The sequence below is a fragment of the Saccopteryx bilineata genome, chromosome 10 (genome assembly GCF_036850765.1).
Source record: "Saccopteryx bilineata isolate mSacBil1 chromosome 10, mSacBil1_pri_phased_curated, whole genome shotgun sequence".
Classification (NCBI taxonomy): domain Eukaryota; kingdom Metazoa; phylum Chordata; class Mammalia; order Chiroptera; family Emballonuridae; genus Saccopteryx; species Saccopteryx bilineata.
In genome coordinates this window covers 80,360,909-80,388,439 of record NC_089499.1, presented here as the reverse complement: position 1 = coordinate 80,388,439, position 27,531 = coordinate 80,360,909, and the positions used below count along the sequence as shown (strand labels likewise).

At 40.5% G+C, this 27,531-nt stretch overlaps 1 protein-coding gene across 1 annotated transcript in view; it reads right to left on the bottom strand.

Annotated features, from left to right (window-relative positions):
• FHIT (fragile histidine triad diadenosine triphosphatase) overlaps positions 1-27,531 on the bottom strand; it is a 1,915,768-nt gene that overhangs the window by 25,518 nt on the left and 1,862,719 nt on the right. The window contains exon 8 of the mRNA XM_066245666.1: positions 23,892-23,948. Coding sequence (XP_066101763.1) covers positions 23,892-23,948 — 57 coding nt within the window. The remainder of the gene's footprint in view (positions 1-23,891; positions 23,949-27,531) is intronic.

The following is a 27,531-nucleotide window of genomic DNA, read 5'->3' as shown; positions in this document are numbered from 1 at the left end:
GGCCGCAGATATGTTTATAAGGGTTACATGTCTTCCCTTCAGAGTCTGGCATCCAGAATGCTGGTTTTACATTTTACCACATAGATTTAATTCTCCTTAGTGGGAGCAAACCACATTAAAAAGTCATTTCCTTCCTTGCAGAGGCGGCTATGACACAATGGCTACGGGCGAGTCACACTGGACCACAATTTTTCTATTCAAGAACTAATTTTCATTTTGATAGCAGCTTTAGATCTATTACAAATCCATCTTGTAACATTTCAGTAGAATGATAAAGAATGAGGCAGAGCTCTGAAAATATGGTCTTCTCACTTCTGGTTCTGCTATGGGAAGACACAGAAATCAAGCATTAAGTGGCCTCATCAACACAGTGCATGTCAGATGACTCCAAATAATTTAGAGCCTGCAGACGTTAATGCCGTTCTGAAGATGAGGTGACTGTCTGTTGACATATGCCTTACAGATGGCAACATGCCAATGCTTAGAAATTATTGATGGGAAAAAGATAATAAATAAAACAAAAACTAGTTATATTTGCAAAGCTCTGTTGTTCATAGTTTTTAAAACTTCGAGGTTACAATCCTAACTGCCTCGATGCAAGTCTGTGTCCTTTTCAGAACAGCCATGCTCAACCCTGGCTGCTCACAGGAACCACTTGAAGAACTGTAGAAGCTGCTGATACCGCCCCCCCCCCCCCAGTTCCCGTTTAATCGGTCTTGGGTTTGGGATGGCTTTCGAGTTCCTCAAGCAAGTCTAAGATGCACTTAACTGTTGAGAAGCAGTCCATTTTGGAAAAAAAAAACATGAGTGTGTGGGGAGAGAGCCCATACAAACAGAGAACTAATGAATGTCTTTATGCCCATGGCTCATGACCCCAGCACCAGAATGGAGGCTAACCTGGGCAAGCTGTTCCAAACAGCGTGCCTTCCACGTGTGCCCTGTTAGAGGAGTGTCTGGGCCACAGGGCTGTCCCAGCAACACCAGGATATTGATCTAGTTCAGGAGCTTCTGAACGGGGTTTCCGTCTCCATAGGAATACAGGAAAGAGCCTGGTAGACAGAACTTGTGCTTCGAAGAGCCACCTGAGTGACTTTGAAATTAAACATACTGTGGTTTGGAGTACAGTTCTGCTTTCCTGAAGAAACCAAAGAAGGTAGCTGAAAGCCATTGTTGGTCTAACTGGGATAAGGCGTAATGGTATCAAATACTGGCTTTCTGAAAGGCACAATTTGCCTTGGGCAAGTCTTAATGAGCGGCTTCATTTTCTATGAATTTCGCTGTCTGCAGGCAGAGGCAGCACGCTTATCAATAGGCCAGCTGTTCTTCTGGTGGTGGGGGCCTGGCCCTGCAATGCTGGGGGGGGGGGGGGTGTCCTGGCCCTGCGATGCTAAGGGAGGCCCTGGCCCTGCAATGCTAAGGGAGGCCCTGGCCCTGCAATGCTGGGGGGGGGCCCTGGCCCTGCAATGCTGGGGGGGGGGCCCTGGCCCTGCAATGCTAAGGGAGGCCCTGGCCCTGCAATGCTAAGGGGAGCCCTGGCCCTGCAATGCTGGGGGGGTTCCTGGCCTTGCAATGCTAGGGGGGGCCCTGGCCCTGCAATGCTGGGGGGGAGGCCCTGGCCCTGCAATGCTAGGGGAGGCCCTGGCTCTGCAATGCTAGAGGGGCGCCCTGTCCCTAAAGCACTGAGCCAGACAGATAGATCCCTTTACTGTCCTCACGGGGCACCCATGTAGGGAGGGTAGACACCTAATGGTTAGTTATGAGTGAGATGGGCATTACCAGAGGGTGCTGGGTGGGATGAACCTAGTTTGAAAGGCTTTTGAGCAGAGGTGGATTAAGGTCAGTTGAGGCTCCAGGCACAGAAGAAAACATGGGGCCCCTTACATTAGAAAAAAGTGTAAAGCTAGGGTTGTGCAGGGCCCTTCAGAAGTCACGGCCCAGGGCGTGCACGCAGTGCGCTCGCCATTAAATCTGCTTCTGGTTTTGAGAGTTAACTTAGTTTCACAAAGAAAGAGAGTGTTAGAATCAAAAGTGGTGGGTGATCCAGCACAGGCTCTCTAAGAAGGGGAGATTAGACCAAAACTTTAACAATGAAAATGGCAAGCTCCTTAAATTCTTTGGGCCTCAGTTTCCCCCTCTGTAAAAAAGGAGAAGTAAAAGTACTGTAAGTATAACAGTTCTGTTTAGTGTTTGCTGCTGCTACTTTCACTACTGTTGCTATGATGATGACGATGATGATGATGATGATGATGATGATACACTGTCCCAATGACAGCGAACACTGACAACCCACAGAGGTTGTATCCAAGGTAGAAGTGCCTTTACTGTCTTCATGGTTCCCCAGTGATCTGAATCTTTGACCTTACTACCCTGCAAAAACCCAAAACAAAACAAAAAAAACCTATGACCCAAACCAACTAATTTAATCAGACATCTAAATCTGAGGAGGAAATTTAGCTCCTATAGCTCCAAAATAACCTGCAATAACCCCTAACTATCAGAGTTGTTGTAAGGAGTGAATACAGTATTAATGGAGGCTCCTCAGCTCTGGCCCATTGGCTCAGAGACAGAATGCCGGCCCAGAATACATGTGGATGTCCCAGGTTCGATTTTAGTCAGGGCACACATGAGAAGTGCACATCGGCTTCTCCACCCCTCCCCTTCTCACTTCTCTGTCTCCTCCTCCAGCAGCCATGGCTGGATTGGAGCGAGTTGGCTCCAGGCACTGAGTATGACTCCATGGTCTCTGCCTTAGGCACTAAGAAGAGTTTAGTTGCTGAGCTAAGGAGCAGCGGCCCAGATAGGCAGAGCATGACTTGGTCAGGGGCTTGCTGGGTGAATCCGAGTTGGAGTGCATGAGGGAGTCTGTCTCTGCCTCCACTCCTCTCATTAAATTAAAAAAAAAAAAAATAGAGGCTTCTCCCAGGTAAAGTTTACTGTACTAGAGTGAAAGCATGTGGCCAAGATCAGTGCAGTCAAAATTACCCTGGGGCTGACAGATTTGTCAATAAACATATGAGACACTCAGTTAATTTTCCTTTTTTAAGTTAGAGGAGGGGAGATAGAGAGACAGACTCCTGCTCATGCCCTAACCAGGATCCACCCGGCAACCCCCATCTGGGCTGATGCTCAAATCAACCCAGCTGTCCTCAGTGCCTGGGGCCAGTGCTGGAACCAGTCAAGCCACTGGCTATGAGAGGGGAAGAGGAAAAGGAGGGGGAGAGAAGCAGAGATCATTTCTCTATGTGACCTGACTGGGAATTGAACCCAAGACATCCATACACAGGGCTGATGCTCTATCCACTGGGCCAGCTGGACAGGGCCAAATTTCTTTTTTAAGTATAGATCATGCAGTATTGAGGACATACTTATACTCAGAACTGTTCATTGTTTATATGAACTTCAAATTTAACTGGGTTTCCTGTATGTTACCTGGCAACTCAATCTAGCAACTCTATAGAAAGGTACCACAGAAAGTGCTTGGCTTCCATTTGGGTTGTTGCTGATATTATGACATGAAATTCAGATTTAATCACCGGCACTGTTTAAATTCCATAGTTTATCAGTTCTAAGATGTACTGTTTTTCACATTTTAACATCTCTGAAATCAAAGCATATCCTAAAATCAATGGTGTGTCATGATTTAATTGGCGGTGTTTTTCTTTCTTATTAGTACATAAAATAACAGTGCTTCTGCCAGGTGTAGGTGATTTAGTGCCCCATATAGTTCCCCATCTCCCCTCCCTGCAGTTAAGTCACAGCATTACATTGTGAAAATGCTCAGTGCAGTGGCTAATGTGATACATATTCCTTTCCTACTCTGTGCGCAACAACAACAGCTGAAACTAGGTTCACATGCACAGTGACAAAGTCTGCAAAAACCTGAACCAAGATTTTATTTATATTCAACAGAGTGAACAAAGTCTGTGATGGCTCCTCAAAGTGAATTCTATTTCAATACAGCTTTGAAAAGAGATTTAAAATACACACACACACACACACACACACACACACACACAGTCATCCCACTTTATCTGTCTAAGATGATTTTCAGGGAAGATAGTGCTCACAGGATTTCTGACTACGATACTGATATGTGTGATTGTGACATTGTGCTCCTACCTTCTGTACATGGAGTGTGTTATCATGGGGTATGTGGGTTAATAATTAATTCCCTGAGGTAATGCACAAAGTGCCTTGGCTATTGACACTTTTATAGCTCTGAAATACCGTCTGAGGAATGATTCACAATGATTCAAATGTTTTTCAGAATTTGGAACTAATCTGTCGTAAAATGCTGAATTATGTTCCAAGGGGGGAAACAATTTAAAGCCACCTCTTCAAGAAGCAAGTGGCTGCATATAAACTTGGGTGTTATAAAATACATTAATATCCTTCATTGTTACTAGTTTTATAAAACAATATAAAGAGCAGAGAGCTTAAACCATTTCTTATAGGTTGATTGCTCTGTTCAGATAGGTGTTTATATAAAGTATAGAAAGGGATATAATTTTAATGAATGGGGAAGTAAATCCTTAACTTTTTAGAGTCGATCTCTGTTACTACCTCCAATTTAGTCAACAAACATTTGATGAGCACATGAAATATTCCAAGTACTGTTCTAGATCTTACGAAAGCTATAAATATAAATAAGCCAAAATCTTTGCCTCTGGGCTCTTACCACCCAAAAGGGAAGACAGATTCATACATATATATTTCGATACAGGTCAGTCTGGTATAAGTATTGGACTAGAACTTCTGTCATGGTGTTCTCAGAATCTCTCAGAGAGAGAGAATAGTTCTTGCTGGGTGAGGGGTCTAGACTTGCCTTCACAAAACCAGAATTCAACCTGGGTTTGTGTGGACGGGTCCTCCTGGGTGCTGGGAACGGCTCCAGGAAGCTTGTGATGTGGGTGCCCCCATCCTACTGCTTCTGCTCGCAGCAGCTTCACCAACTGCCGGTGCCACGCCCCTCCTGAATCCTGACACAGCATTCCAGCCACGCCTGACCACCCACTAATGCCATCTAGAGAGCTGAAATTTCACTGTCATTTTGAGAAGTCTTAACAGTCTAGTATTTCAAGATGAAACACACATCCTGTTCACCAGAAGATGGCCTCCAGTTCTACAATGAAAAGCTGCAAACTGCTTTGAATCCTATTGAGGAAGTTGTTCCCTTTTCAATCATCTTTAGGTTCTTCTGACTAATCAAAAAGGAGGCTTCAGCTGGTACTAGCATGTCCTTCATGTGGTACCAACATGACCTCTCACATGAGGGTGTGCCATCCAGACTCCAGCTAGAATATAAGGAGGGTTCGGTTTAGGCCATATTGATTTTTGGGGTTATCTCCCATTTATGATGTCATCGTAAATTTACTTCAGTTAAAAATAAGAGTCATTTTGAAACAATATTAAGTAAAACAATGTAGGAACTATGGCATTACACATGGCCTTCGCCTTGGGAGATGGTCTGGAGGTCGAAGTGCCACCAAGTGCGGGGAGGGCCAGCCTTCCGAACAGGAGTGCTGGTTTCTGTGGGCCAACCGGGAGGGAGCATCAGAATTTGTCTCTTTGGCAGATCTTGGACATCAAAATAATTTCATATTTCAAGAGCTCTAAAGCAAATAGCATAGTGGTCTGCAGGGACAGCAGAACTTTAGGTAGGGGGTGTGCAGAGGGGCCTCACTGAAGAGGTGGCATTTAAGCAGAGGGGTGAACAATGGTTAGAAAGCAAAGAGCTGGGAGAAAGGGGTGCTGCAGGCAGAGGGAACAGCACGTCTAGATCATCTGGGACAAAGGAAGCTTGGTGATAAATGGCTAGAAGAGCCAGGAAAGATCGTTTGTAGCCTGTGTAGGTGATTAAAACATTTGGGGTTTATTTTTGGTGCAAAGAAGATTTTTTGTGCAGAGTTAGAAGCCAGGAAGCAAAAGGATTAGAAGATTTTTCCTAAAAGCTGACCTGGCTGGAGAATGAATGGGAGGGAGCCAGCAGCAGGCAGACTGGCATGGCCCAGAAAGGGCAGCAGGGATGGGGGCCTGGCTGCCCCGCGACCCAGCGTGTTGGTGAGTTAGCGGCAGTGTGCGCAGCTCATGCGGGGAGCGCAGTCCCTGCCCGGAGACAGACCTTCGCCTCTGGTTGCTTCCTTTCTGGCACTCTGTGCAGCACACGGGGGTCCCGCTCAAGGCTGCTCCACACTGATGGAAAATCACTTCCTTCCTGCGAGCACGTGTCTCTCTTCAGTCACACACTTCTCAAAGTCCTCACAACCCCAAGTCGCCTTCTTGGACCATTTAATTGGTAGTGAGCTACAGTTTAGATGTTGTCTCATTTTCTCTCTCACACACACACATACACACATGTGCATGCGAGTCAGCATCCTGTGAACATGCGTGTTCTCCCTAAACACCACCCACTTTTTCTCTAAGTACTGGTTATTGAGCAGATAGTCACCCATTCTGGGCTTTCTCGGCATCCTAGTCAATCACCTCACACTCTCACTTGATTAAAAAGAAAGCAAAGATATGATGCTGCCAGCCCTGGCCACCACATTTGCTTCCTTAGAACCCTGAGGTTATTCAACTATTTCTTTGTACAAAAATATGTTCATTGCCTTCCTTTTACTCTCTGGGTTAGGGATCTCGTGAGCTGGAACCCTAGACTGATTGCTAGATGGGAGACCTTCAATCAAATGACCTTTGGTCCCTCTTCACGGTGAAGTTTCCAGAGCTCAGTTCTGTGCCTTTTGTAGAGAGAAATTAGGTAATCAAAAGAGCATCCATCATTTGATTAGTTGCTAAAGCTCTGACTTAAGACTCACTTGCTTGAGTAAAAGCAAAAGTTTTGTTAGTGCTTCCAGTGGGGCCAAAATGCTGAAATAAGTTCTTCTATTAATTAATAACATCCTACTTTCAAGGAGTGTTGATGTTTAAGAATTTGTAACCCCCAAAAGTATTTACTAACAAGAAAATCACAGCACTGGAAAATAATTATGCCAAACCACTGTACTATAACAGAACCCAATTGCTTATCCAATTATACATTAAAGTATCACATTGTCAAGCCAGTTGCCAAAGCAGCAGATGAAACTTTGCCAGCATCACAATTTGAACCAGATAGTCTTCTACTAACTGTACTGTGAGTGGCCTAGAGAGCACCCTCAACCCTATAAAACCTGTGCAGACCAAGACGGCCCCACAGGCCTGCCACCAGAAAATCGCTTTAATTGGTTGGACATCTAAGTTTGCAGGTTTCCATCGGAACCTTGTTAGAAACAACTCAGAAAGGAGCAACCCTAGCTTCTGGTCCTGTGCAGAGTTAATTTCAATTAAAACATGGAATGAGTCACTTCCTGTCTAGGAGTGATCTGGGAGGCAAACCTGAAATCTGAGTAAAGAAAGGGCTTCCTGGCTGGTCATCTTGTAGGACTGTCTTAAATGACATGAAGGTGGGTGAACGTTAAGTAATAAGACTTGGAAACTAGACTATGGGCAGGAGGGTCCTGAGCAGATAACATGGGAGTTACTACATTCGAGAATTATCTGCATGGAGTGAAGTACAAGTTTGACTTATTCCTAGGACACCCACAGCTGAATTTTTCTGCAGAGCTTACTCTAGTGGGTCCCATGTTTGTAAGGGATGAGACTGAGCCTGCCTATAGTTGTGCTTAGCATTTCCGACGCAGAGCCCAACAGCAATGGTTTGACCATGGGAGAGCAATCAGTTGTATTCACCTAGTAGTTCATTGCTCTTCAAATTATAATAAGCCCTCAACAATAGTTCATTGGGGGGGGGGGCTGTCTAGCTCTCATGATCATGGCAGAAATAACCAAATCACAGAAAAATCCCTCTTTTATTCTCACTGCTGGCTGTGTCTGACACCCAGGAGCAGAACTGCCAGAGGCATCTGTCACAGGTGCCACTCAATTGCTCCTTCCCTCCTGACTTGCTTCATCCCCATTTTCCAGATGGAACATTCGAGTCTCTTAGGAACAATATGATTGGGATTGGAAAGCAGCACAGAAAGAGAAGAAATGCACAGTTACAGATACAGATGTACCCCCACACTGGACCCGGGGTTTGGCTGTGTGTCCCCTCTGGAAAGGCCATTACATCTTATGACAGGTTTCAGTAAGCGATGGCTAGCCACCAACACCTGCCCCAGGCTCCATCATTTCTGAGCTATCCTGGTTTTTCAATGGGTAAGAAACTGGTGAAGCATCAAAGATGAAAGATTTCTAGCAGGTGCTTTCCTCAGGCCTCCTGGTTCTAAAAGGATGTTCACCAGGAAATGAGAGTCCTTCTAAAGGAAGGTCTGTGAGGCAGCAAGCTATGGAGAAGGAAACATGTATTCAAAAGTGACTTTCCTGGCCAGTCATATTCTGCAAGCATTTTCCCATGTTTGGGATATTAGTGCTTGAGCAAGAGTATTGACCTTTATCCCTAGAGTGATGTCAACCTTGGTTCTAAAAATGAAGAAAGGGAAAAGCAAGGGGCCAAATTCCAGTGTTATTTGAATCTTCTAAACATTGTTTCATATACACTATGGCTTCTTTTTCCAAAGGCACCTTGGAGAACCTTTAGAAGCATGGTCCAGGCAATCGAGTAATTCCCAAGGACAGTGGAATGTCTGTGCTACAAGAAGTTAAGCCAACACAGAACACGTGCCAAAAATACACCTCCACAGATACAGCCTAAGACTTCTGCAACACAGTGTTCCAGGCTCAGTGACTGAGGCCTCAGGATAAACCCATCTGGAGAAGCTGAACTAGGCTGGGGAGTCATAACCAGTCCTTGAAGTGTCAGAGGGTTGGTTCTTTGCAGAACTCAGTGATCCAGCAAACAGCGCTATGTCTATCACATGCTGGCCCAGTGTATTACACTGTGCTGGGGACATAAGACAGGCAAGTCTTTGTGCCCCTCAGGAGGCTTCCTTTCTAGGTGAGAAGGCAGGCCAATCTATTACTACCATGAGAGAGAATAATAGAGAGAACTGCATTAGACTGCTCTGAGGAGGTGACATTCAGCTGAGAGAGATCAGCGAGTGCAAACAATCAGAGTAAGGACAGAGGTAGCTGTGTGTTTCATACGATGGCAGAGCCATGGTGGAAGCAGAGAGAGGAAGTTCCCAAAGAGAGGGCAAAGTCAAGCAGAGAGGAAGGCGACTCTCCCTCACTCTGTCCTCGAGGCTAGGACAAAAGAGAGATCGGGGAGGATGATGTCAGAGTAATGGCACAGTAGGAAGCGATACCGATAAATCTCCCCCAAAACTCAACAAGATCTTCAACCAGAAACAGAAACACCTATCCTTGGAGCCTCCAGATGTTTCGCAATACACCCGAAGGTATGGTTGAGCAAAAAATTGGCTAAATATATAATCAAACCCCAAAGGAAATAGGGAGTAAGAAATGCTCCACCTTCCTCACTAACCTAAACAGGGCTGCTTTCACTGAGAACTGAGAGTATAGGAACTAAGGCGGGCAAAGGGGATGAATAGATCCAGGCCGCGGCACAAATGGCCAAACCAGGCTGTGGCACGGAGATCCAAGCCGAGGAAAAACTGTGCCTGTGGCAACCCAGGCAATACAAGCTAACATTTGCACCAAACCCAGACAAAGAAAGAGAAGTGGGGCAGCCATTTTCCCCGATCTCCTGGTCGGTGCGCGCAGATAGTGGGCGAAAGATTCCTTCAAAAGCCCCAGGAGTGGGTGCCCATGTTATCCCACAGAGAGGCAGAGTCAGAGGCCTTTGTGTGGGCCAAAATCAGAATCTCCAGGCTGCCCCAGCGCCCTGAAAAAGCTGTGCATGGGAAGGGAGCGAGAGCCAATTCCAACGCTGGAACTTTTCCGTGAGGGCGGGGGTTTCACTCAGAGTGTGAGACTGCTGGCCTGATATCCTGGTCTGCGCACAGATAGTGAGCGAGAGTTTCCTCCAAGCGTCCAGGGAGTGGGTGCTAGCCCGTATTACCAGACAGAGTGGCAGAGCCAGAGGTCTTTGAGTGGGTGGAAACCCCGCCTGATTATGCTAGCAGCTCTGACTGACTGAGCCTTACCCAGAGCCCTGTGCTGAGTGGGAATAGAGTGGGGAGTTGCCAGCTCTTTGAACCTCTTACTATCCAGGCAGAGGCAGCAGCAACCCCATAGTTGGATTATCAGGGTACAAATTGAGGAAGGAAAGACTAGGAGAGAGGCTCCAGGAACACAGACTCTCTCACTGTCGGAGCCTATAAATGCTAATGAGCTTTGACTGCCAACAAGACTGAAGGACAATACATGACATCACCATAGAGACTTATCAACTGCAAACCTCTACCTGAGCGTGCCAAAGGTTCAGAACCTTGGGTACAGAGTCACCGACCAGGAAGAGGGAGAGAAAAGAAAAAGCAAAAAGATAATCTCTCAAAATCAAAAAAAATCCGCAGACATTATAACCTATCCCATTTTATTATATTTGTTTGTTTGTTTCTCTTATCTTCATTCTTGATTTTTTTTTCCTCCTCCAATTTTGTGGTTTACCTCTCTGCCAGTCTTACTCTCTCCTCTCCTTGAACTACACTACATAAGTGTTACATCTCCCATTATCTTTTCTTTCCTTTTCCTTTCTCTCTAAGAGGGTTGCACTCCAAAACTCTTAACTCTCTCTCTCCTCTTTTTTCTTTGTTCTTCTTTTAGTGGTTCCCTTTTTTTTCTCTCTCTTTTCTCCCTCTATATTAGTTTCTTCCTTTCTCCTTTACATCTCCTCTCATTCAAACCTCAATAATGAACAAATTATCTTATCTGGGACTCAAACTTATGTTTGTGGCATTTTGAAGGGTTTTTACTTCAACTTTTTTTTTTTGTATTTTTCTGAAGCTGGAAATGGGGAGAGACAGTCAGACAGACTTCCGCATGCGCCCGACCAGGATCCGCCCAGCACGCCCACCAGGGGCGACACTCTGCCCACCAGGGGGTGATGCTCTGCCCCTCCGGGGCGTCACTCTGCCGTGACCAGAGCCACTCTAGAGCCTGGGGCAGAGGCCAAGGAGCCATCCCCAGTGCCCGGGCCATCTTTGCTCCAATGGAGCCTTGGCAGCAGGAGGGGAAGAGAGAGACAGAGAGGAAGGAGGGAAGAGTGGAGAAGCAAATGGGCGCCTCTCCTATGTGCCCTGGCCCAGAATCGAACCTGGGTCCCCCGCATGCCAGGCCGACGCTCTGCCGCTGAGCCAACCGGCCAGGGCCATACTTCACCTTTTTAACTCACTAGCAGTGCTCCCATTCCTGGCTCTCCATTTTATCTAGTTCTTGTTCCACTAAATATAATAGTAATTTTTTAATTTGTCTCCACATTTTCCTGTTTCCCTCTTATTCCTCTCATCATAACTCTTAGTCAACCAACACCTAAAAGCAAATCATTTTATTCTTGACCCAAATTTTTTCCTTATTTGCTTTTTGTAGGTTCGTACCCCCCCCTTTTTTTTTTCTTTTTTTTGCCCCTTTATTACTTCTCACCAATTCAGGCACTCATTAAAGGCATTCTTAGTTCTATTTAGTACAATATAATTCACAGTTCACCACAAGATTGTCTCAAGAAAGAGGGGAGAGGAGAGGAAAGGAAAAAAGGAGGGGGAGAATAATTTCTTTTTTAATTTTTATTTTATTTTTCTTTATTTAATTATTAATTTTTTTAAAAAAAACAACTCTTTGATTTTTTATATTTTTAACTTTTTATTCTTTATTAAATCTCATTAATACTATCAACAAAACCACCCTCAGATGCCATTAAGGAAGAGAAAATCAAATATCATGGATACAAAAAAAAGAGGGGTAACACAGATAGATGAGGAAAAATCTATGGAGAAAAAAATTAATATATTGGAAACCTTGGAGTTAAATGACAGGAATTTAAAATAGAAATCCTTAAAATACTCAGAGATATACAATAAAACACAGAAAGGCAATTTAGGGAGCTCAGAAAACAACTCAATGAACACAAAGAATATATTTCCAAGAAAATTGAAACTATAAAAACAAATCAGCAAAAGTGGATTACAAATAATACCTGATACCAACCCAAGAAGACCTAGAAATAACACAACTGAAAACTGGAGGCAGACAACACCAAGCCTAGACTCAACCAACTCTACAAATAAAAAAAAAAAGATGAGAAGACAAAGGAGTGCAATCCAAATGAAACCACAAGAGACACCTTCGAGAGATGAACTGAGTGATATGGAAATAATCAAACTTCCAGATGCGGAGTTCAAAATAATGATTGTAAGGATGCTTAGGGATCCTAGAACAAAAATGGAGGGGCAGTTTGAAAACCTAAATAAAGAAATAGCAAGTATAAAAAAGAATCAGTTGGAGACAACAAATACAATATCAGAAATAAAGACCACAATGGAAGGAATTAAAAACAGGATAGAGAGAACAGAGGATTGAATCAGCGAGTTAGAGGACAACTGGAATGAAGGCATGAAAGCAGAGAAGAAAAGAGAAAAAAGACTCAAAAAGTCAGAGGAAAATCTTAGAGAGCTCTGTGACAACATGAAGAGAAATAACATCTGCATCATAGGGGTTCCTGAAGAAGAAGAAAAAGAACAAGGGATAGAGACTTTGTTCGATCATATCATAGCTGAAAACTTCCCTAAATTAATGCAAGAGAAACTCTCACAAATCCAAGAAGCACAGAGGACTCCATTAAAGAGAAACCCAAAGAAAACTACACCAAGACACATCATAATTAAAATACCAAAGCTAAGCGATAAAGAGAAAGTATTAAAAGCTGCAAGAGAAAAAAAAGTTATCACCTACAAAGGAGCCCCCATAAGGATGACATCTGAATTCTCAACAGAAACACTTGAGGCCAGAAGGGAATGGCAAGAAATATTCAAAGTAATGCAGAACAAGAACCTACAACCAAGACTACTTTATCCAGCAAGGCTATCATTTAAAATCGAAGGAGAAATAAAAAGCTTCCCAGACAAAAAACAAATCAAGGAATTCATTACAACCAAACCAATGCTGCAGGAAATATTAAGGGGCCTGGTGTAAACAGATCAAAGTGGAAAAAGAATACAGAAGAAAAAAAAAAAGGAATACACCTTTAAAGAAGAAAATGGCAATAAACAACTACATATCAATAATAATCTTAAATGTAAATGGATTAAATGATCCAATCAAAAAACATAGGGTAGCTGCATGGATAAGGAAACAGGACCCATACATATGTTGTCTACACCTTAGAACAAAAGACACACACAGATTGAAGGTAAAAGGATGGAAAAAAATGTTTCATACAAACGGAAATGAAAAAACAGCTGGGGTAGCAATACTTATATCAGACAAATTAGATTTTAAAACACAGGATATAGTAAGAGATAAGGAGGCCACTACATAATGATAAAGGGAGTAATCCAACAGGATGATATAACTATTATAAATATCTATGCACCTAATATAGGAGCACCCAAATATATAAAACAGACTTTGATGGATTTAAAGGGCAAAATCAACAGCAATACTATAATAGTAGGGGATTTTAATACCCCACTAACATCACTAGATAGATCCTCAAGAAAGAAAATTAACAAAGAAACAGCAGACTTATTGGAAACACTAGATCAACTCGATTTAATAGATATCTTCAGAACCTTTCACCCTAAAGCAGCAGAATATACATTCTTTTCAAGTGCTCATGGTACATTCTCTAGGATAGACCACATGTTAGGGCACAAAAGTGCTCTCAACAAATTTAAGATGACTGAAATCATATCAAGCACTTTCTCCAATCACAACAGCATGAAACTAGAAATGAATCACAGCAGAAAAGCTCAAAAATTCTCAAACACATGGAAACTAAATAGCAGGGTGTTAAATAATGAATGGATTAAGAATGAGATCAAAGAAGAAATAAAAAAATTCCTAGAAACGAATGACAATGAGCATACAACAACTCAAAATTTATGGGACAAAGCGAAAGTAGTGCTGAGAGGGAAGTTCATAGCACTAAAGGCACACTTTCAGAAGCTAGAAAAAGCTCAAATAAACAACTTAACCCTGCATCTAAAAGAATTAGAAAAAGAACAGCAAGTAAAGCTCAAATGTAGTAGAAGGAAGGAAATAATAAAGATCAGAGCAGAAATAAATGACATAGAGGCTAAAGAAACAATACAGAGGATCAATGAAACTAGGAGTTGGTTCTTTGAAAAGGTAAACAAGATTGATGAACCTTTAAGTAGACTCACCAAGAAAAAGAGAGAGAGGACTCAAATAAATAAAATTAGAAATGAGAGAGGAGAAATAACAACTGACACAACAGAAATACAAAATATTGTAAGAAAATACTATGAAGAACTGTATGCCAAAAAACTAGACAACCTAGATGAAATGGACAAATTCCTTGAAACATACAATCTTCCAAAAATCAATCTGGAAGAATCAGAAAACCTAAACAGACCGATTACAACAAAGGAGATCGAAAGAGTTATCAAAAAACTCCCAAGAAAGAAAAGTCCGGGGCCCGATGGCTTCACAACGGAATTCTACCAAATATTCAAAGAAGAACTAACTCCTATCCTTCTCAAACTATTTCAAAAAATTCAAGAGGAAGGAAGACTTCCAAGCTTCTTTTATGAGGCGAGCATAATTCTGATTCCAAAACTAGGCAAAGACAACACGAAGAAAGAAAATTATAGGCCAATATCTCTGATGAATATAGATGCTAAAATCCTCAACAAAATATTAGCAAACCGGATCCAACAATATATGGAAAAAATTATACACCATGATCAAGTGGGATTTATTCTGGGGAGGCAAGGCTGGTACAATATTCGTAAATCAATCAATGTGATTCATCACATAAACAAAAAGAAGGAGAAAAACCACATGATAATTTCAATAGATGCAGAAAAATAATTTGATAAAATCCAGCACCCATTCATGATCAAAACTCTCAGCAAAGTGGGAATACAGGGAACATACCTCAACATGATAAAAGCCATCTATGACAAACCCACAGCCAACATCATACTCAATGGGAAAAAATTAAAAGCAATACCCTTAAGATCAGGAACAAGACAGGGGTGCCCCCTTTCACGACTCTTATTTAACATAGTCCTGGAAGTCCTAGCCACAGCAATCAGACAAGAAGAAGAAATAAAAAGGCATTCAAGTTGGAAAAGAAGAAGTAAAACTATCATTATTTGCAGATGATATGATATTGTATATAGAAAACCCTAAAGTCTCAGTCAAAAAACTACTGGACCTGATACATAAATTCAGCAAAGTGGCAGGATATAAAATCAATACTCAGAAATCAGAAGCATTTTAATACACCAACAATGAACAGTCAGAAAGAGAAATTAAGGAAAAAATCCCCTTCACAATTACAACCAAAAAAATAAAGTACCTAGGAGTAAACTTAACCAAGGAGACTAAAGACTTGTACTCGGAAAATTACAAAACATTGATCAAAGAAATCAAGGAAGATACAAACAAGTGGAAGCATATATCGTGCTCATGGTTAGGAAGAAAAAAACATCATTAAAATGTCTATATTACCCAAAGCAATTTATAAATTCAATGCAATACCAATTAAAATACCAATGACATACTTCAAAGATATAGAACACATATTCCAAAAATTTATATGGAACCAAAAGAGGACACAAATAGCCTCAGCAATCTTAAAAAAGAAGAATAAAGTGGGAGGTATCACATTTCCTGATATCAAGTTATACTACAAGGCCATTGTACTCAAAACAACCTGGTACTGGCATAAGAACAGGCATAAAAATCAACGGAACAGAACAGAGAACCCAGAAATAAACCCACAGTTCTATGGACAACTGATATTTGGCAAAGGAGGTCAGGAAATACAATGGAGTAAAGACAGCATCTTTAACAAATGGTGTTGGGAAAATTGGACAGCTACCTGCAAAGAAATGAAACTAGATCACCAGCTTACACCACTCACAAAAATAAACTCAAAATGGATAAAAGACTTAAATGTAGGCCATGAAACCATAAGCATCTTATAAGAAAACATAGGCAGTAAGCTCTTCAACATCTCTCGGAGCAATATATTTGCTGATTTATCTCCACGGGCAAGTGAAATAAAAAACAGGATAAACAAATGGGACTATATGAAACTAAAAAGCTTTTGCACAGCTAAAGACTACAAGAACAGAATAAAAAGACAAACTACACGATGGGAGAACATATTTGACAATACGTCTGATAAGGGGTTAATAACCAAAATTTATAAAGAACTTGTAAAACTCAACACCAGGAAGACAAAAAACCCAGTCCAAAAATGGGCAAAAGAGAAGAATAGACACTTCTCCAAAGAGGACATACAGATGGCCAATAGGCATATGAAAAAATGCTCAACATCACTAATCATTAGAGAAATGCAAATTAAAACCACAATGAGATATCACCTCACACCAGTCAGAATGGCGCTTATCAACAAAACAACATAAAATAAGTGCTGGTGAGGATGTGGAGAAAAGGGAACCCTCCTGCACTGCTGGTGGGAATTCAGACTGGTGCAGCCACTGTGGAAAACAGTATGGAGATTCCTCAAAAATCTGAAAATCGAACCGCCTTTTGACCCAGCTATCCCACTTTTAGGAATATACCCCAAGGACACCATAGAACGGCTCGAAAAGGAGAAATGCACCCGCATGTTTGTGGCAGCATTGTTCACAATAGTGAAGATCTGGAAACAGCCCAAGTGTCCGTCAGATGATGAGTGGATTAAAAAGCTTTGGTACATATATACTATGGAATACTACTCAGCCATAAGAAATGATGACATCGGATCATTTACAATAACATGGATGGACCTTGACAACATTATACGGAGTGAAATAAGTAAATCAGAAAAAAAACTAAGATGAATCCATACATAGAAGGGACATAAAAATGAGACTCAGAGACATGAACAAGAATGTGATGGCAACAGGGGTGGGGGGTTGGGGGAGGGGGGATGGGGTGAAGAAGGAGAGAGGGGTTAGGGGAGGGGAGGGGCACAAAGAAAGCCAAATAGAAGGTGACAGAAGACAATTTAACTTTGCAGGAGGGGTATACAGCATAATCAAATGTCAAAATAATCTAGAGATATTTTCTCTCGACATATGTGCCCTGATTTATCAATGTCACTGTATTAAATTTAATTAAAAAAAAGAAAAAAATATTTTAAAAAAAACAAATCAAACAGAGATGAAAAACTCAATTCACGAGCTGAAAAACAAGGTAACAAGCTGAGCTAGTAGAATAGGCAACATAGAAGGTAGGATTAGTGAAATAGAAGACAAGCAACTTGAGGCACAACAGAGAGAAGAAGACAGAGACTCAAAAATTTTAAAAAATGAGAAAGCCCTAAGGGAATTGTCTGACTCCATCAAAAAGAATAAGAAGAATTATAGGTATATCAGAGGGAGAAGAGAGGGAAAATGGAATGGAGAACATATTCAAACAAATAATAGATGAGAACTTCCCAAGCTTGAGGAAAGAACTAAAGCCTCAAATTCAAGAAGCAAACAGAACTCCGAGTTTTCTTAACCCCAACAAACCTACTCCAAGGCATATCATAATAAAATTGACACAAACCAACAGCAAAGAAAAATTCTCAAGGCAGCCAGGGAAAAGAAGAATACAACATATAAAGGAAGGCCCATTAGATTATCATCAGATTTCTCAACAGAAACTCTACAAGCTAGAAGAGAGTGGACAACAATATTTAAAGTCCTGAAAGAGAGAAACTTTCAGCCACGAATACTATACCCATCAAAGCTATCCTTCAAATATGAAGGAGAAATAAAAACATTCACAGATACAGAAAAGACGAGGGAATTTATCGTCAGAAAATCCCCACTCCAGGAATTACTAAATGGGGTTCTCTGATCAGATATAAAAAACAAACAAACAAACAAAAAAAAACAAAGCCACAAGTAAAAGCTCCAAGAAGAACACAATAACACCAAATTTAAACTGTGACAACAACAAAAAGAAAGGGGGGGGAGAGGATGGAGATTAACAGTAGTAAAGGACGATAGAGTGCAAAAGTACTCACAAAATAGTGCGCTACAATGAACAGGGTAGGAACCCTTTTCATTACTTAAAGGTAACCACCATTGAAAATACCACCAGAGAAGCACATGATTTAAAAAAGATAGCAACAGAGGAAAGATATATGGAATACAACCAAATAAAAACAAAATATAGAAAGACAAAAGAGAAGGATCAAACAAGACATAAAACTAACAGAAAGCAATCTATAAAATGGCAATAGGGAACTCACAAGTGTCAATAATTACACTAAATATAAATGGTTAAACTCACCAATAACAAGGCACAGAGTAGCAGAATGGACTAAAAAAGAAAATCCAACTGTATGCTGCCTACAAGAAACTCATCTAAGTAACAAGGATAAAAACAAATTCAAAGTGAAAGGCTGGAAAACAATACTCCAAGCAAATAACATCCAAAAAAAAGCAGGCGTAGCAATACTCATTATCTGATAATGCTGACTACATGACAGCAAAAGTACTCGGAGACAAAAATGGCCATTTCATAATGGATAAGGAGACACTGAATCAAGAAGACATAACAATTCTTAATATATATGCACCAAACCAAGGAGCACCAAAATATATAAAACAGTTACTTACTGACCTTAAAACAAATACTGACAAAAATACAATCATACTTGGAGACCTCAATACACCACTGACGGCTCTAGATCGGTCATCCAAACAGAGAATCAACAAAGATATAGTGGCCTTAAACAAAACACTAGAGCACCTGGATATGATAGACATCTACAGGACATTTCATCCCAAAGTGACTGAGTATACATTTTTCTTCAGGGTACATGGAACATTCTCAAGAATTGACCATATGTTGGGCCACTAAAACAACATCAGCAAATTCAGAAAAATCGAAGTTGTACCAAGCATATTTTCTGATCCTAAAGCCTTGAAACTAGAATTCAACTGCAAAAAAGAGGAAAAAAATTCCACAAAAATGTGGAAACTAAACAACATAATTTTAAAAAATGAGTATGTCAAAGAAAAATAAGCGCAGAGATCAAAAGATATATACAGATAAATGAAAATGACAATACAACATATCAGAATCTATGGGATGCAGCAAAAGCAGTAATAAGAGGGAAGTTCATATCACTTCAGGCCTATATGAACAAACAAGAGAGAGCCCAAGTGAACCACTTAACTTCACACCTTAAGGAACTAGAAAAAGAAGAACAAAGACAACCCAAAACCAGCCAAAGAAAGGAGATAATAAAAATCAGAGCAGAAATAAATGAAATAGAGAACAGAAAAACTATAGGAAAAATAGAAGAAGGAGCTGGTTCTTTGAAAAGATCAACAAAATTGACAAACCCTTGGCAAGGCTTACCAAGGAAAAAAGAGAAACAACTCATATAAACAAAATCCAAAATGAAAGAGGAGAAATCACCACGGACACCGTAGATATACAAAGAGTTACTGTAGAATAACTATGAAAAATTTTATGACACTAAATTCAACAACCTAGAAGAAATGGATAAATTCCTAGAACAATACAACCTTCCTACACTAAGTCAAGAAGAAGCAGAAAGCCTAAACAGACCTATTAGTAGGAAAGAAATAGAAAAAACCATTAAAAATCTCCCCAAAAATAAAAGTCCAGGCCCAGACAGCTATACCAGCGAATTTTATCAAACATTCAAAGAAGACTTGTTTCCTATTCTACTCAAAGTCTTCCAAAAAATTGAAGAAGAAGGAATACTTCCAAACACATTTTATGAGGTCAACATAACCCTCATAACAAAAGCAGGCAAGGATGGCACAAAAAAAGAAAACTACAGACCAATATCTCTAATGAATACAGATGCTAAAATACTAAACAAAATACTAGCAAATCAAATACAACAACATATTAAAAAAATAATACATCATGATCAACTGGGATTCATCCCAGAATCTCAAGGATGGTTCAACATACGTAAAACGGTTAATGTAATACACCATATCAACAAAACAAAGAACAAAAACCACATGATTTATCAACAGACGCAGAAAAGGCTTTCGATAAAATACAACACAATTTTATGTTTAAGACTCAACAAAATGGGTATAGAAGGAAAATATCTCAACATGATAAAGGCCATATATGATAAACCAGCAGCTAACATCATATTAAATGGCACTAAACTGAAGGCTTTCCCCTTAAATCATGAACAAGACAGGGTTGTCCACTCTCTCCACTCTTATTTAATGTGGTACTAGAGGTTCTAGCCAGAGCAATCAGACAAGACAAAGAAATAAAAGCCATCCATATTGGAAAAGAAGAAGTAAAGGTATCACTTTTTGCAGATGATATGATCCTATACATCGAAAACCCCAAAGAATCCACAAAAAGACTACTAGAAACAATAAGCCAATACAGTAAGGTCGCAGGATACAAAATTAACATACAGAAGTCAATAGCCTTTCTATATGCCAACAATGAAACATTTGAGAATGAACTCAAAAGAATAATTCCCTTCACGATTGCAAAAAAATAAAATATAATACTTAGGAATAAACATAACAAAGAATGTAAGGGACTTCTATAATGAAAACTATAAACCATTGTTAAGGGAAATCGAAAAAGATACAATGAGATGGAAGAATATTCCTTGTTCTTGGTTAGGAAGAATAAATATAATCAAGATGGCCATATTACCCAAAGCAATATACAAATTTAATGCAATTCCCATCAAAATTTCAATGACATTTTTTAAAGAAATGTAGCAAAAAATCATCAGATTTATATGGAACTATAAAAAACCCCAAATAGCCAAAGCAATCCTAAAGAAAAAGAATGAAGCTGAGGGCAGTACAATACCTGACTTCAAACTATATTATAGGGCCATGACAATCAAAGTAGCATGGTATTGGCAGAAAAATAGACACTTAGACCAATGGAACAGAATAGAAATCCCAGAAATAAAACCACATATATATGGTCAAATAATTTTTGATAAAGGGGCAACAACACACAATGGAGAAAAGAAAGCCTCTTCAATAAATGGTGCTGGGAAAACTGGAAAGCCACATGCAAAAGCATGAAACTGGACCACAGTTTGTCCCCCCCTACTAAAATTAACTCAAAATGGATCAAAATCTCAACATAAGACCTGAAATAATAAAGTACATAGAAGAAGACATAGGTACTAAACTCATGGACCTGGGTTTTAAAGAGCATTTTATGAATTTGACTCCAAAGGCAAGAGAAGTGAAGGCAAAAATTAATGAATGGGACTACATCATACTAAGAAGTTTTTGCTCAGCAAGAGAAACTGATAACAAAATAAACAGACAGCCAATTAAATGGGAAATTATATTTTCAAACAACAGCTCAGATAAGGGCCTAAGATCCAAAATATACAAAGAACTCATAAAACTCAACAACAAACAAACAAACAATCCAATAAAAAAATGGGAAGAAGACATGAACAGACACTTCTCCCAGGAAGAAATACAAATGGCCAACAGATATATGAAAAGATGCTCATTTTCTTTAGTTATTAGAGAAATGCAAATCAAAGCTGCAATGAGATACCACCTTACACCTGTTAGATTAGTTATTATTAACAAGACAAGTAATAGCAAATGTTGGAGAGGCTGTGGAGAAAAAGGAACCTTCCTGCACTGTTGGTGGGAATGTAATGTAGTACAACCATTATGGAAGAAAGTATGGTGGTTCCCCAAAAAATTGAAAATAGAACTAGCTTATGACCCAGCAATCCCTCTACTGGGTATATACCCCCAAAACTCAGAAACATTAATACGTAAAGACACATGCAACCCCATGTTCATTGCAGCGTTGTTCACAGTGGCCAAGACATGGAAACAACCAAAAAGCCCGTCAATAGATGACTGGATAAAGAAGATGTGGCACATATACACTATGGAATACTACTCAGCCATAAGAAATGATGACATCAGATCATTTACAGCAAAATGGTGGGATCTTGATAACATTATATGAAGTGAAATAAGTAAATCAGAAAAAAACAAGAACTACATTATTCCATACGTAGGTGGGACATAAAAGTGAGACTAAGAGACATTGATAAGGTGTGGTGGTTACGGGGGGAGGGGAGAGAGGGAGAGGAAAAGGGGGAGGGGGAGGGGCACAAAGGTGACAGAGGACAATCTGACTTTGGGTGAACGACAAGATAACCTGGACATGTTATCTTTGAATATATGTATCTTGATTTATTGATGTCACCCCAATAAAAAAATAAAATTATTTAAAAAAATAAAATAAAAAAAGAGAGATCAGGGGACTCATTTTGTCACATCAACCTGTTAAGTGCCTCTTTTGTCAGGCTCAGAAGAGTGGTATCCAGGTGGAGAGGCCAGCCAGAATTGCTGGGCCCCGCTTTGGCTCTGATCATGGGATTATGGTCACTTAGTTTCTAGACTCAGTGTTTGATGCAGATCTTTTTTTTTTTTTTTAATTCATTTTAGAGAGGAGAGGGAGAGACAGAGGGAGAGAGAGAGGAGAGACAGAGAGAGAAAAGGGGGGGAGGAGCTGGAAGCATCAACTCCCATATGTGCCTTGACCAGGCAAGCCCAGGTTTTCGAACTGGCAACCTCAGCATTTCCAGGTCGATGCTTTATCCACTGCACCACCACAGGTCAGGCCTGATGCAGATCTTTAAAGCTCTCCAGTCTAACCTGGCCGAGTGAATCAGTGGATCAAGTGTCAGCCCTGTGTGCCAAAGGTCGCAGGTTTGACCCCCAGTCAGGGCACAGACAGGGAGCAACCAATGAGTGCACAACTAAATGGAACAACTAAGTGAAATAATGAGTTGATGCTTCTCTCTCTCCCAAATCAATGGACAAATTGAAAAAAAAAAAGCTGTCCAGTTCAAGCATCCATGGGACGCCTGTGTCCCATGCTTCCAAGGGTCACTCATACCTTCCAGAGAGCACTCATGTCCTTGCTTGAAAGTCCTAAGGATAAGGATCTGACTATTCTCTGAGACCCTCTGACTCTTACCTAACAAGCTGTGCCAGGACACTGTTGTTCCTCACCCTGAGTCTGAATCTCCTTTCCCCTACTCTCCCCAGTGTTTAAGTCTTAGCTCCAGTGGTTAAAGTCACATAGCACAAGATCAAGTTGGTGCTACACTTAAATTTGGCAATATGGTGGGTGTGAGAGGAGATGGACCCTTAGGATCACTCTGGTATTGCTGGTGAGAGAGTATATTGGAGCAACCTCTTTGGGAAACAATTTGGCATATCTCCTAAAGCTGATATTCACAAAACCCTATGACCTAGTACTACTATTCCCAGCATATACCCAAGAGAAATTCTTGCCCACGTGCATGAGATTGTTTAAAGCAGCTCTTATTAAAATACAGAAAACTTGGGAATGACTAACATCCATCAGAGAGTATAAGAATAAACTATGACATATCACACAATGGAATATTAATGATCAAAAGGATTGCTTGATTGAAGTAATTAACCCATAACCTTAATGGCATATAATTAAAGAATAAGAATTCCCAAAAGAAAATAGGCAGCATGATGATTTTTTGTAAAGTTTTTAAAAATCCTTAAAACACACATTTCAGGAATGGGCAGAGATGTCTAAACCTGTATAAAAAGAAGTGAATTGTGGTATTCAGGTGGTCGGATTCTGCAGTGTGGGGAAGGCAGGCAAGGGCTGGTATGGGAGATGTAGGATATTATAAAATTGTGCCTTTTGTTTTGGGTGATGATTTGCAGACACTCATTAAACATTACTTAAATGACTATGTATAAGCAGGCCATAAACGAAAATAAAGAAGAATGACCATCTTTGGGCAACATGTAAGATTCAAGACAGGATGACTGCCATTGCCCTACCTGTGGAAATCCCGCTTCCATTCTGAGAACTGCCATAGGGTCACAGCATGGTAGCATCTGCCATGTAAAAGCACTGAAGTTATTAATTAGATTCCAGATGCTGAAATTGATGCACCCCTTCACTGAGTCCCCCCCACACACACACCAGGATCTATTTCGGGTAGAACATTTCACATCAGATGCCATCCTTAATTAAACTGCTCTGCCTTAAGTAAGACAGTCAACCAAATGCTCTCCTCTCCATAAATTTAGCTCTTATGTCCTATTTTTGAAGCAAAAGTCATACTTGCCTGGATTTTAATAAACATGTCTGCAGTAGTAATATAAATTTCCCATGCTTTCTACGTTTTAAAATATTTTCAGTCTTTTTATGTATAGGCTGATTCCTACACCAAGACTGTATCTTTAGGGCTTTGCAGCTTTATCTCCATTTCTGCTGCCCACCATTGGGGGACAATAAACAGTCTGCTGACTGACATTTAGGTAGGAAACAGACAAGAGGTTGAAAAAATAATCCATTAATTTCAACGCTATCTGCTCATCTCTCCACTTTTTGATTTTGGAAATAATTGACTCCAGTTCATTGATATTAGACGAGAGCTACTAAGCCGATTTATCAGTCCAAGATCTGCAAGTGCTCCTAATTGGTTATTCAGCTTGTGTCAGTCAGATGCCAAAATTATTTTATAAATCAGACAAACTCATTTTTGGCATCCCAGAGGCAAATGACCCACTGAATGACATTCCTTTCATTTCACATAGTGGTTTGGGCATTGGTTGGAGAGAGAACTTGTCTACTCATAAAATAAGTCAGATGTTGGACTTATACCATCAGCCAAATGGTAGCTAAATCATGAGAAACAAATACATACTGCTCTTTTGAAAATGGACCCTTGTCAGTTTAATAACAGGGACCCTTCTGCTCTAGGGAAGTGAAAACATCAAAGGAAGGGAGCCCAAGAATAATGACATCATAATTATATCATTGTTCTATTACTAATGTTATTAATGAATTTCTGTTGAGTGCTAGGGAACTTCCAGGAACCAAGTTCTGGTATGGAAATTATCTCTCTTAATCCTCCTAAGAGTGACATGGTGCTGTCATCTCCATTTTTTCTCAAGAAGGTGAGACTCAGAGATGGGATATTATAGCTCATGGGTGGTGGGACTCCAAGGCCCACTCACTCAACCTTCATTCTCTGTCTCATGGACAGTTCTGAACAGGCAATAGAGACTAAGCTGAAGTATCTAAATTAAAGCACTTCTGCCTATAGAATCCCAGTGCATCAACTTCGAGCTAGCTTTCTACAGAGAAGGAAACAGAGGCCCAGGAAGATCAAGTGAATTGCTTGAATCTTCTGTAGTCTTAGACTGAAAGCATCCACATGTTTCTCTACTAAAAAGGACCCTCAATTAAAAATGGGAGTGACATGTACCTAGTTTATGAACTGGAGCATCACAACTGAAGAAGCATGTACTGTTTTAGAGGCACTCTTGTTTAAAAGCAGAAATTGAATTCTAGCTTAGGGCAGTTACAACTCAGACTCCTAGCCATTTCCTGCTAATGTTCTGGTCCTAACTGATATGGTCCTTGACACAGCTTTTTTGGTATAATAGGCTTTTATTTCCCACTTCATCCTCATCTCTCAACTCTTTACCATCTCTCTTCCCACCCTGTTTAAGCAGGAATGATTCTTAAAACAACCCACCTATCTCACCACCAACCCTTTGCACATACTGTTCTCTGCATGGAATACATTTCCTCCCCTGCTTCCCACAAGGCTGGACAATGTGGTCCTAATATGTGATTTCATTTCAGGAAATTTGTGTCGTATCTTTTAATTTATCTTTCCTACAAAATTATAGGTCCTATGAAGGCAAAACCATAACTATTAGCATTATTCAATTTTTCCTGCAAAACATCAATGTCACATGATTCAATCTAATGACCTTACAAAAAACAGAACTATGCACATAGTAGGTGTTCACTACATACTTCTTGCCCAAATAAACACCACATTAGATATTCAGAAGGCTGGCACAGTTATGGCCATCCTTAGCCTCAAAGAAGAGTTTGATTTTGTTCTTGAAACAAATGTTATAATACTGATGCAGGAACAGACATGTGCTGTAGAGAGGTGCAGAACAAATAAGATTCCTTTGTAGCCCTCAGCAATTTGAAATTTAACTATTTAATGTATTTTGATGACACAGTAAACTTACAAAGAATCTGCATAGAAAGCCAAAACATGGGTGTCCCTAGTCTTTGTCCATGAATCCCTAACAACATTTCCCTCTTTCAAGGATAACTGGAGAGAAAACCCAACAGCAAGCAAAAGGGCAAATGAGAGGCATGTTTTGCCTGCTCAGAGAGCAGCATCCAATCCTTAATTGTGACACATAACTAATGACAATTTTGTTGTTTCAGAGGCTGTATAATCACCAAGAAAGCTGACCTCTTGTTGTCCCCGGGGAATCATCCTTTGAAGGAGCAGCTTCAGAGGAAATGGAAATGACAGCCTGGGGCAGAGGCTGTGGTGGGGAGGCTGCCCTGGATGGGCAGTGGGCACCCGTGGCCACATCTTCTTCCTGAGCTGGCCCTGCTGTGATGCTTCCACACTTTCCCCTGGGCACCTGCACCCCACCCTACAGGAGACTTGGTCTGAGACCTACAGGTCCTAAAAATTTTCATTGTGGACACTCTTCTATGTGGCTTCTTATCTGTATATGTGTAAAGCCTGTAGCAAATGGAGTTTCTTTTGCCTCTGCTCACTGTGTGTTACATTTTTAATCAGTATATATAATTAACTACCACAAGCTGCTGGGCCAGGTTTCTGAGCATTGGTCTAATTAACTTAAGCTTGATAATTATGTTTCAGATACCATAGCATACACATGGAATTTACAGATTACACTGTCAGCTTATTTGATTTCAATAACATGTTTTCTCTGACAGTGAGTTAGTTTTGATTTTTTTTAAATGGCCATCTGATTTAGGTTTCAAAGTTTTCCCTCAAACAAAATCATTCTGCTTTTTAAGACAGTTTCTCAAATAATTAACACTGACTAGATTGAAATAGTACATTTCTATGTATTTTTACACACATAAATCTGTTTTTACTAATATAAGCCCAGGCTGAGGAAATAATAAACTATAAAGGTTCTGATGGCCTTGGCCAGCTGGCTCAGTGAATAGAGAAATCAGCCTGGTGTATGGATATCCCAGATTTGATCCCCCAGTCAGGGCACACAGAAGAAGCAACCATCTGCTTCTCTTCCTCTCCCTCTTCCCCTTCTCTCTCTCTTCCTTTCTCACAGCCAGTGGCTTGGTTGATCTGAGTGTCAGCCTCAGGCACTGAGGATAGCTTGGTTGATTTGAGCATTGGCCCCAGACAGAGGTTGAGGGGTTGATCCCAGTTGGGGCACATGTGGGAGTCTGTCTCACTATCTCCCCTCCTCTCACTAAAAAAATAAAAGGAGTTCTGATGGTCGCATGGCAGCATCTTCCATGTTTAAACTGACTTGTGTTTTGCCTTTTCATTACATTTCCCTTTGGGTTGATGAAAAATGAGAGCAAAAGAGAAGCAAAAGAAACACAATCTCCAACACATCTAGGTGAGAAGAGCAGTTTCTCATTGAA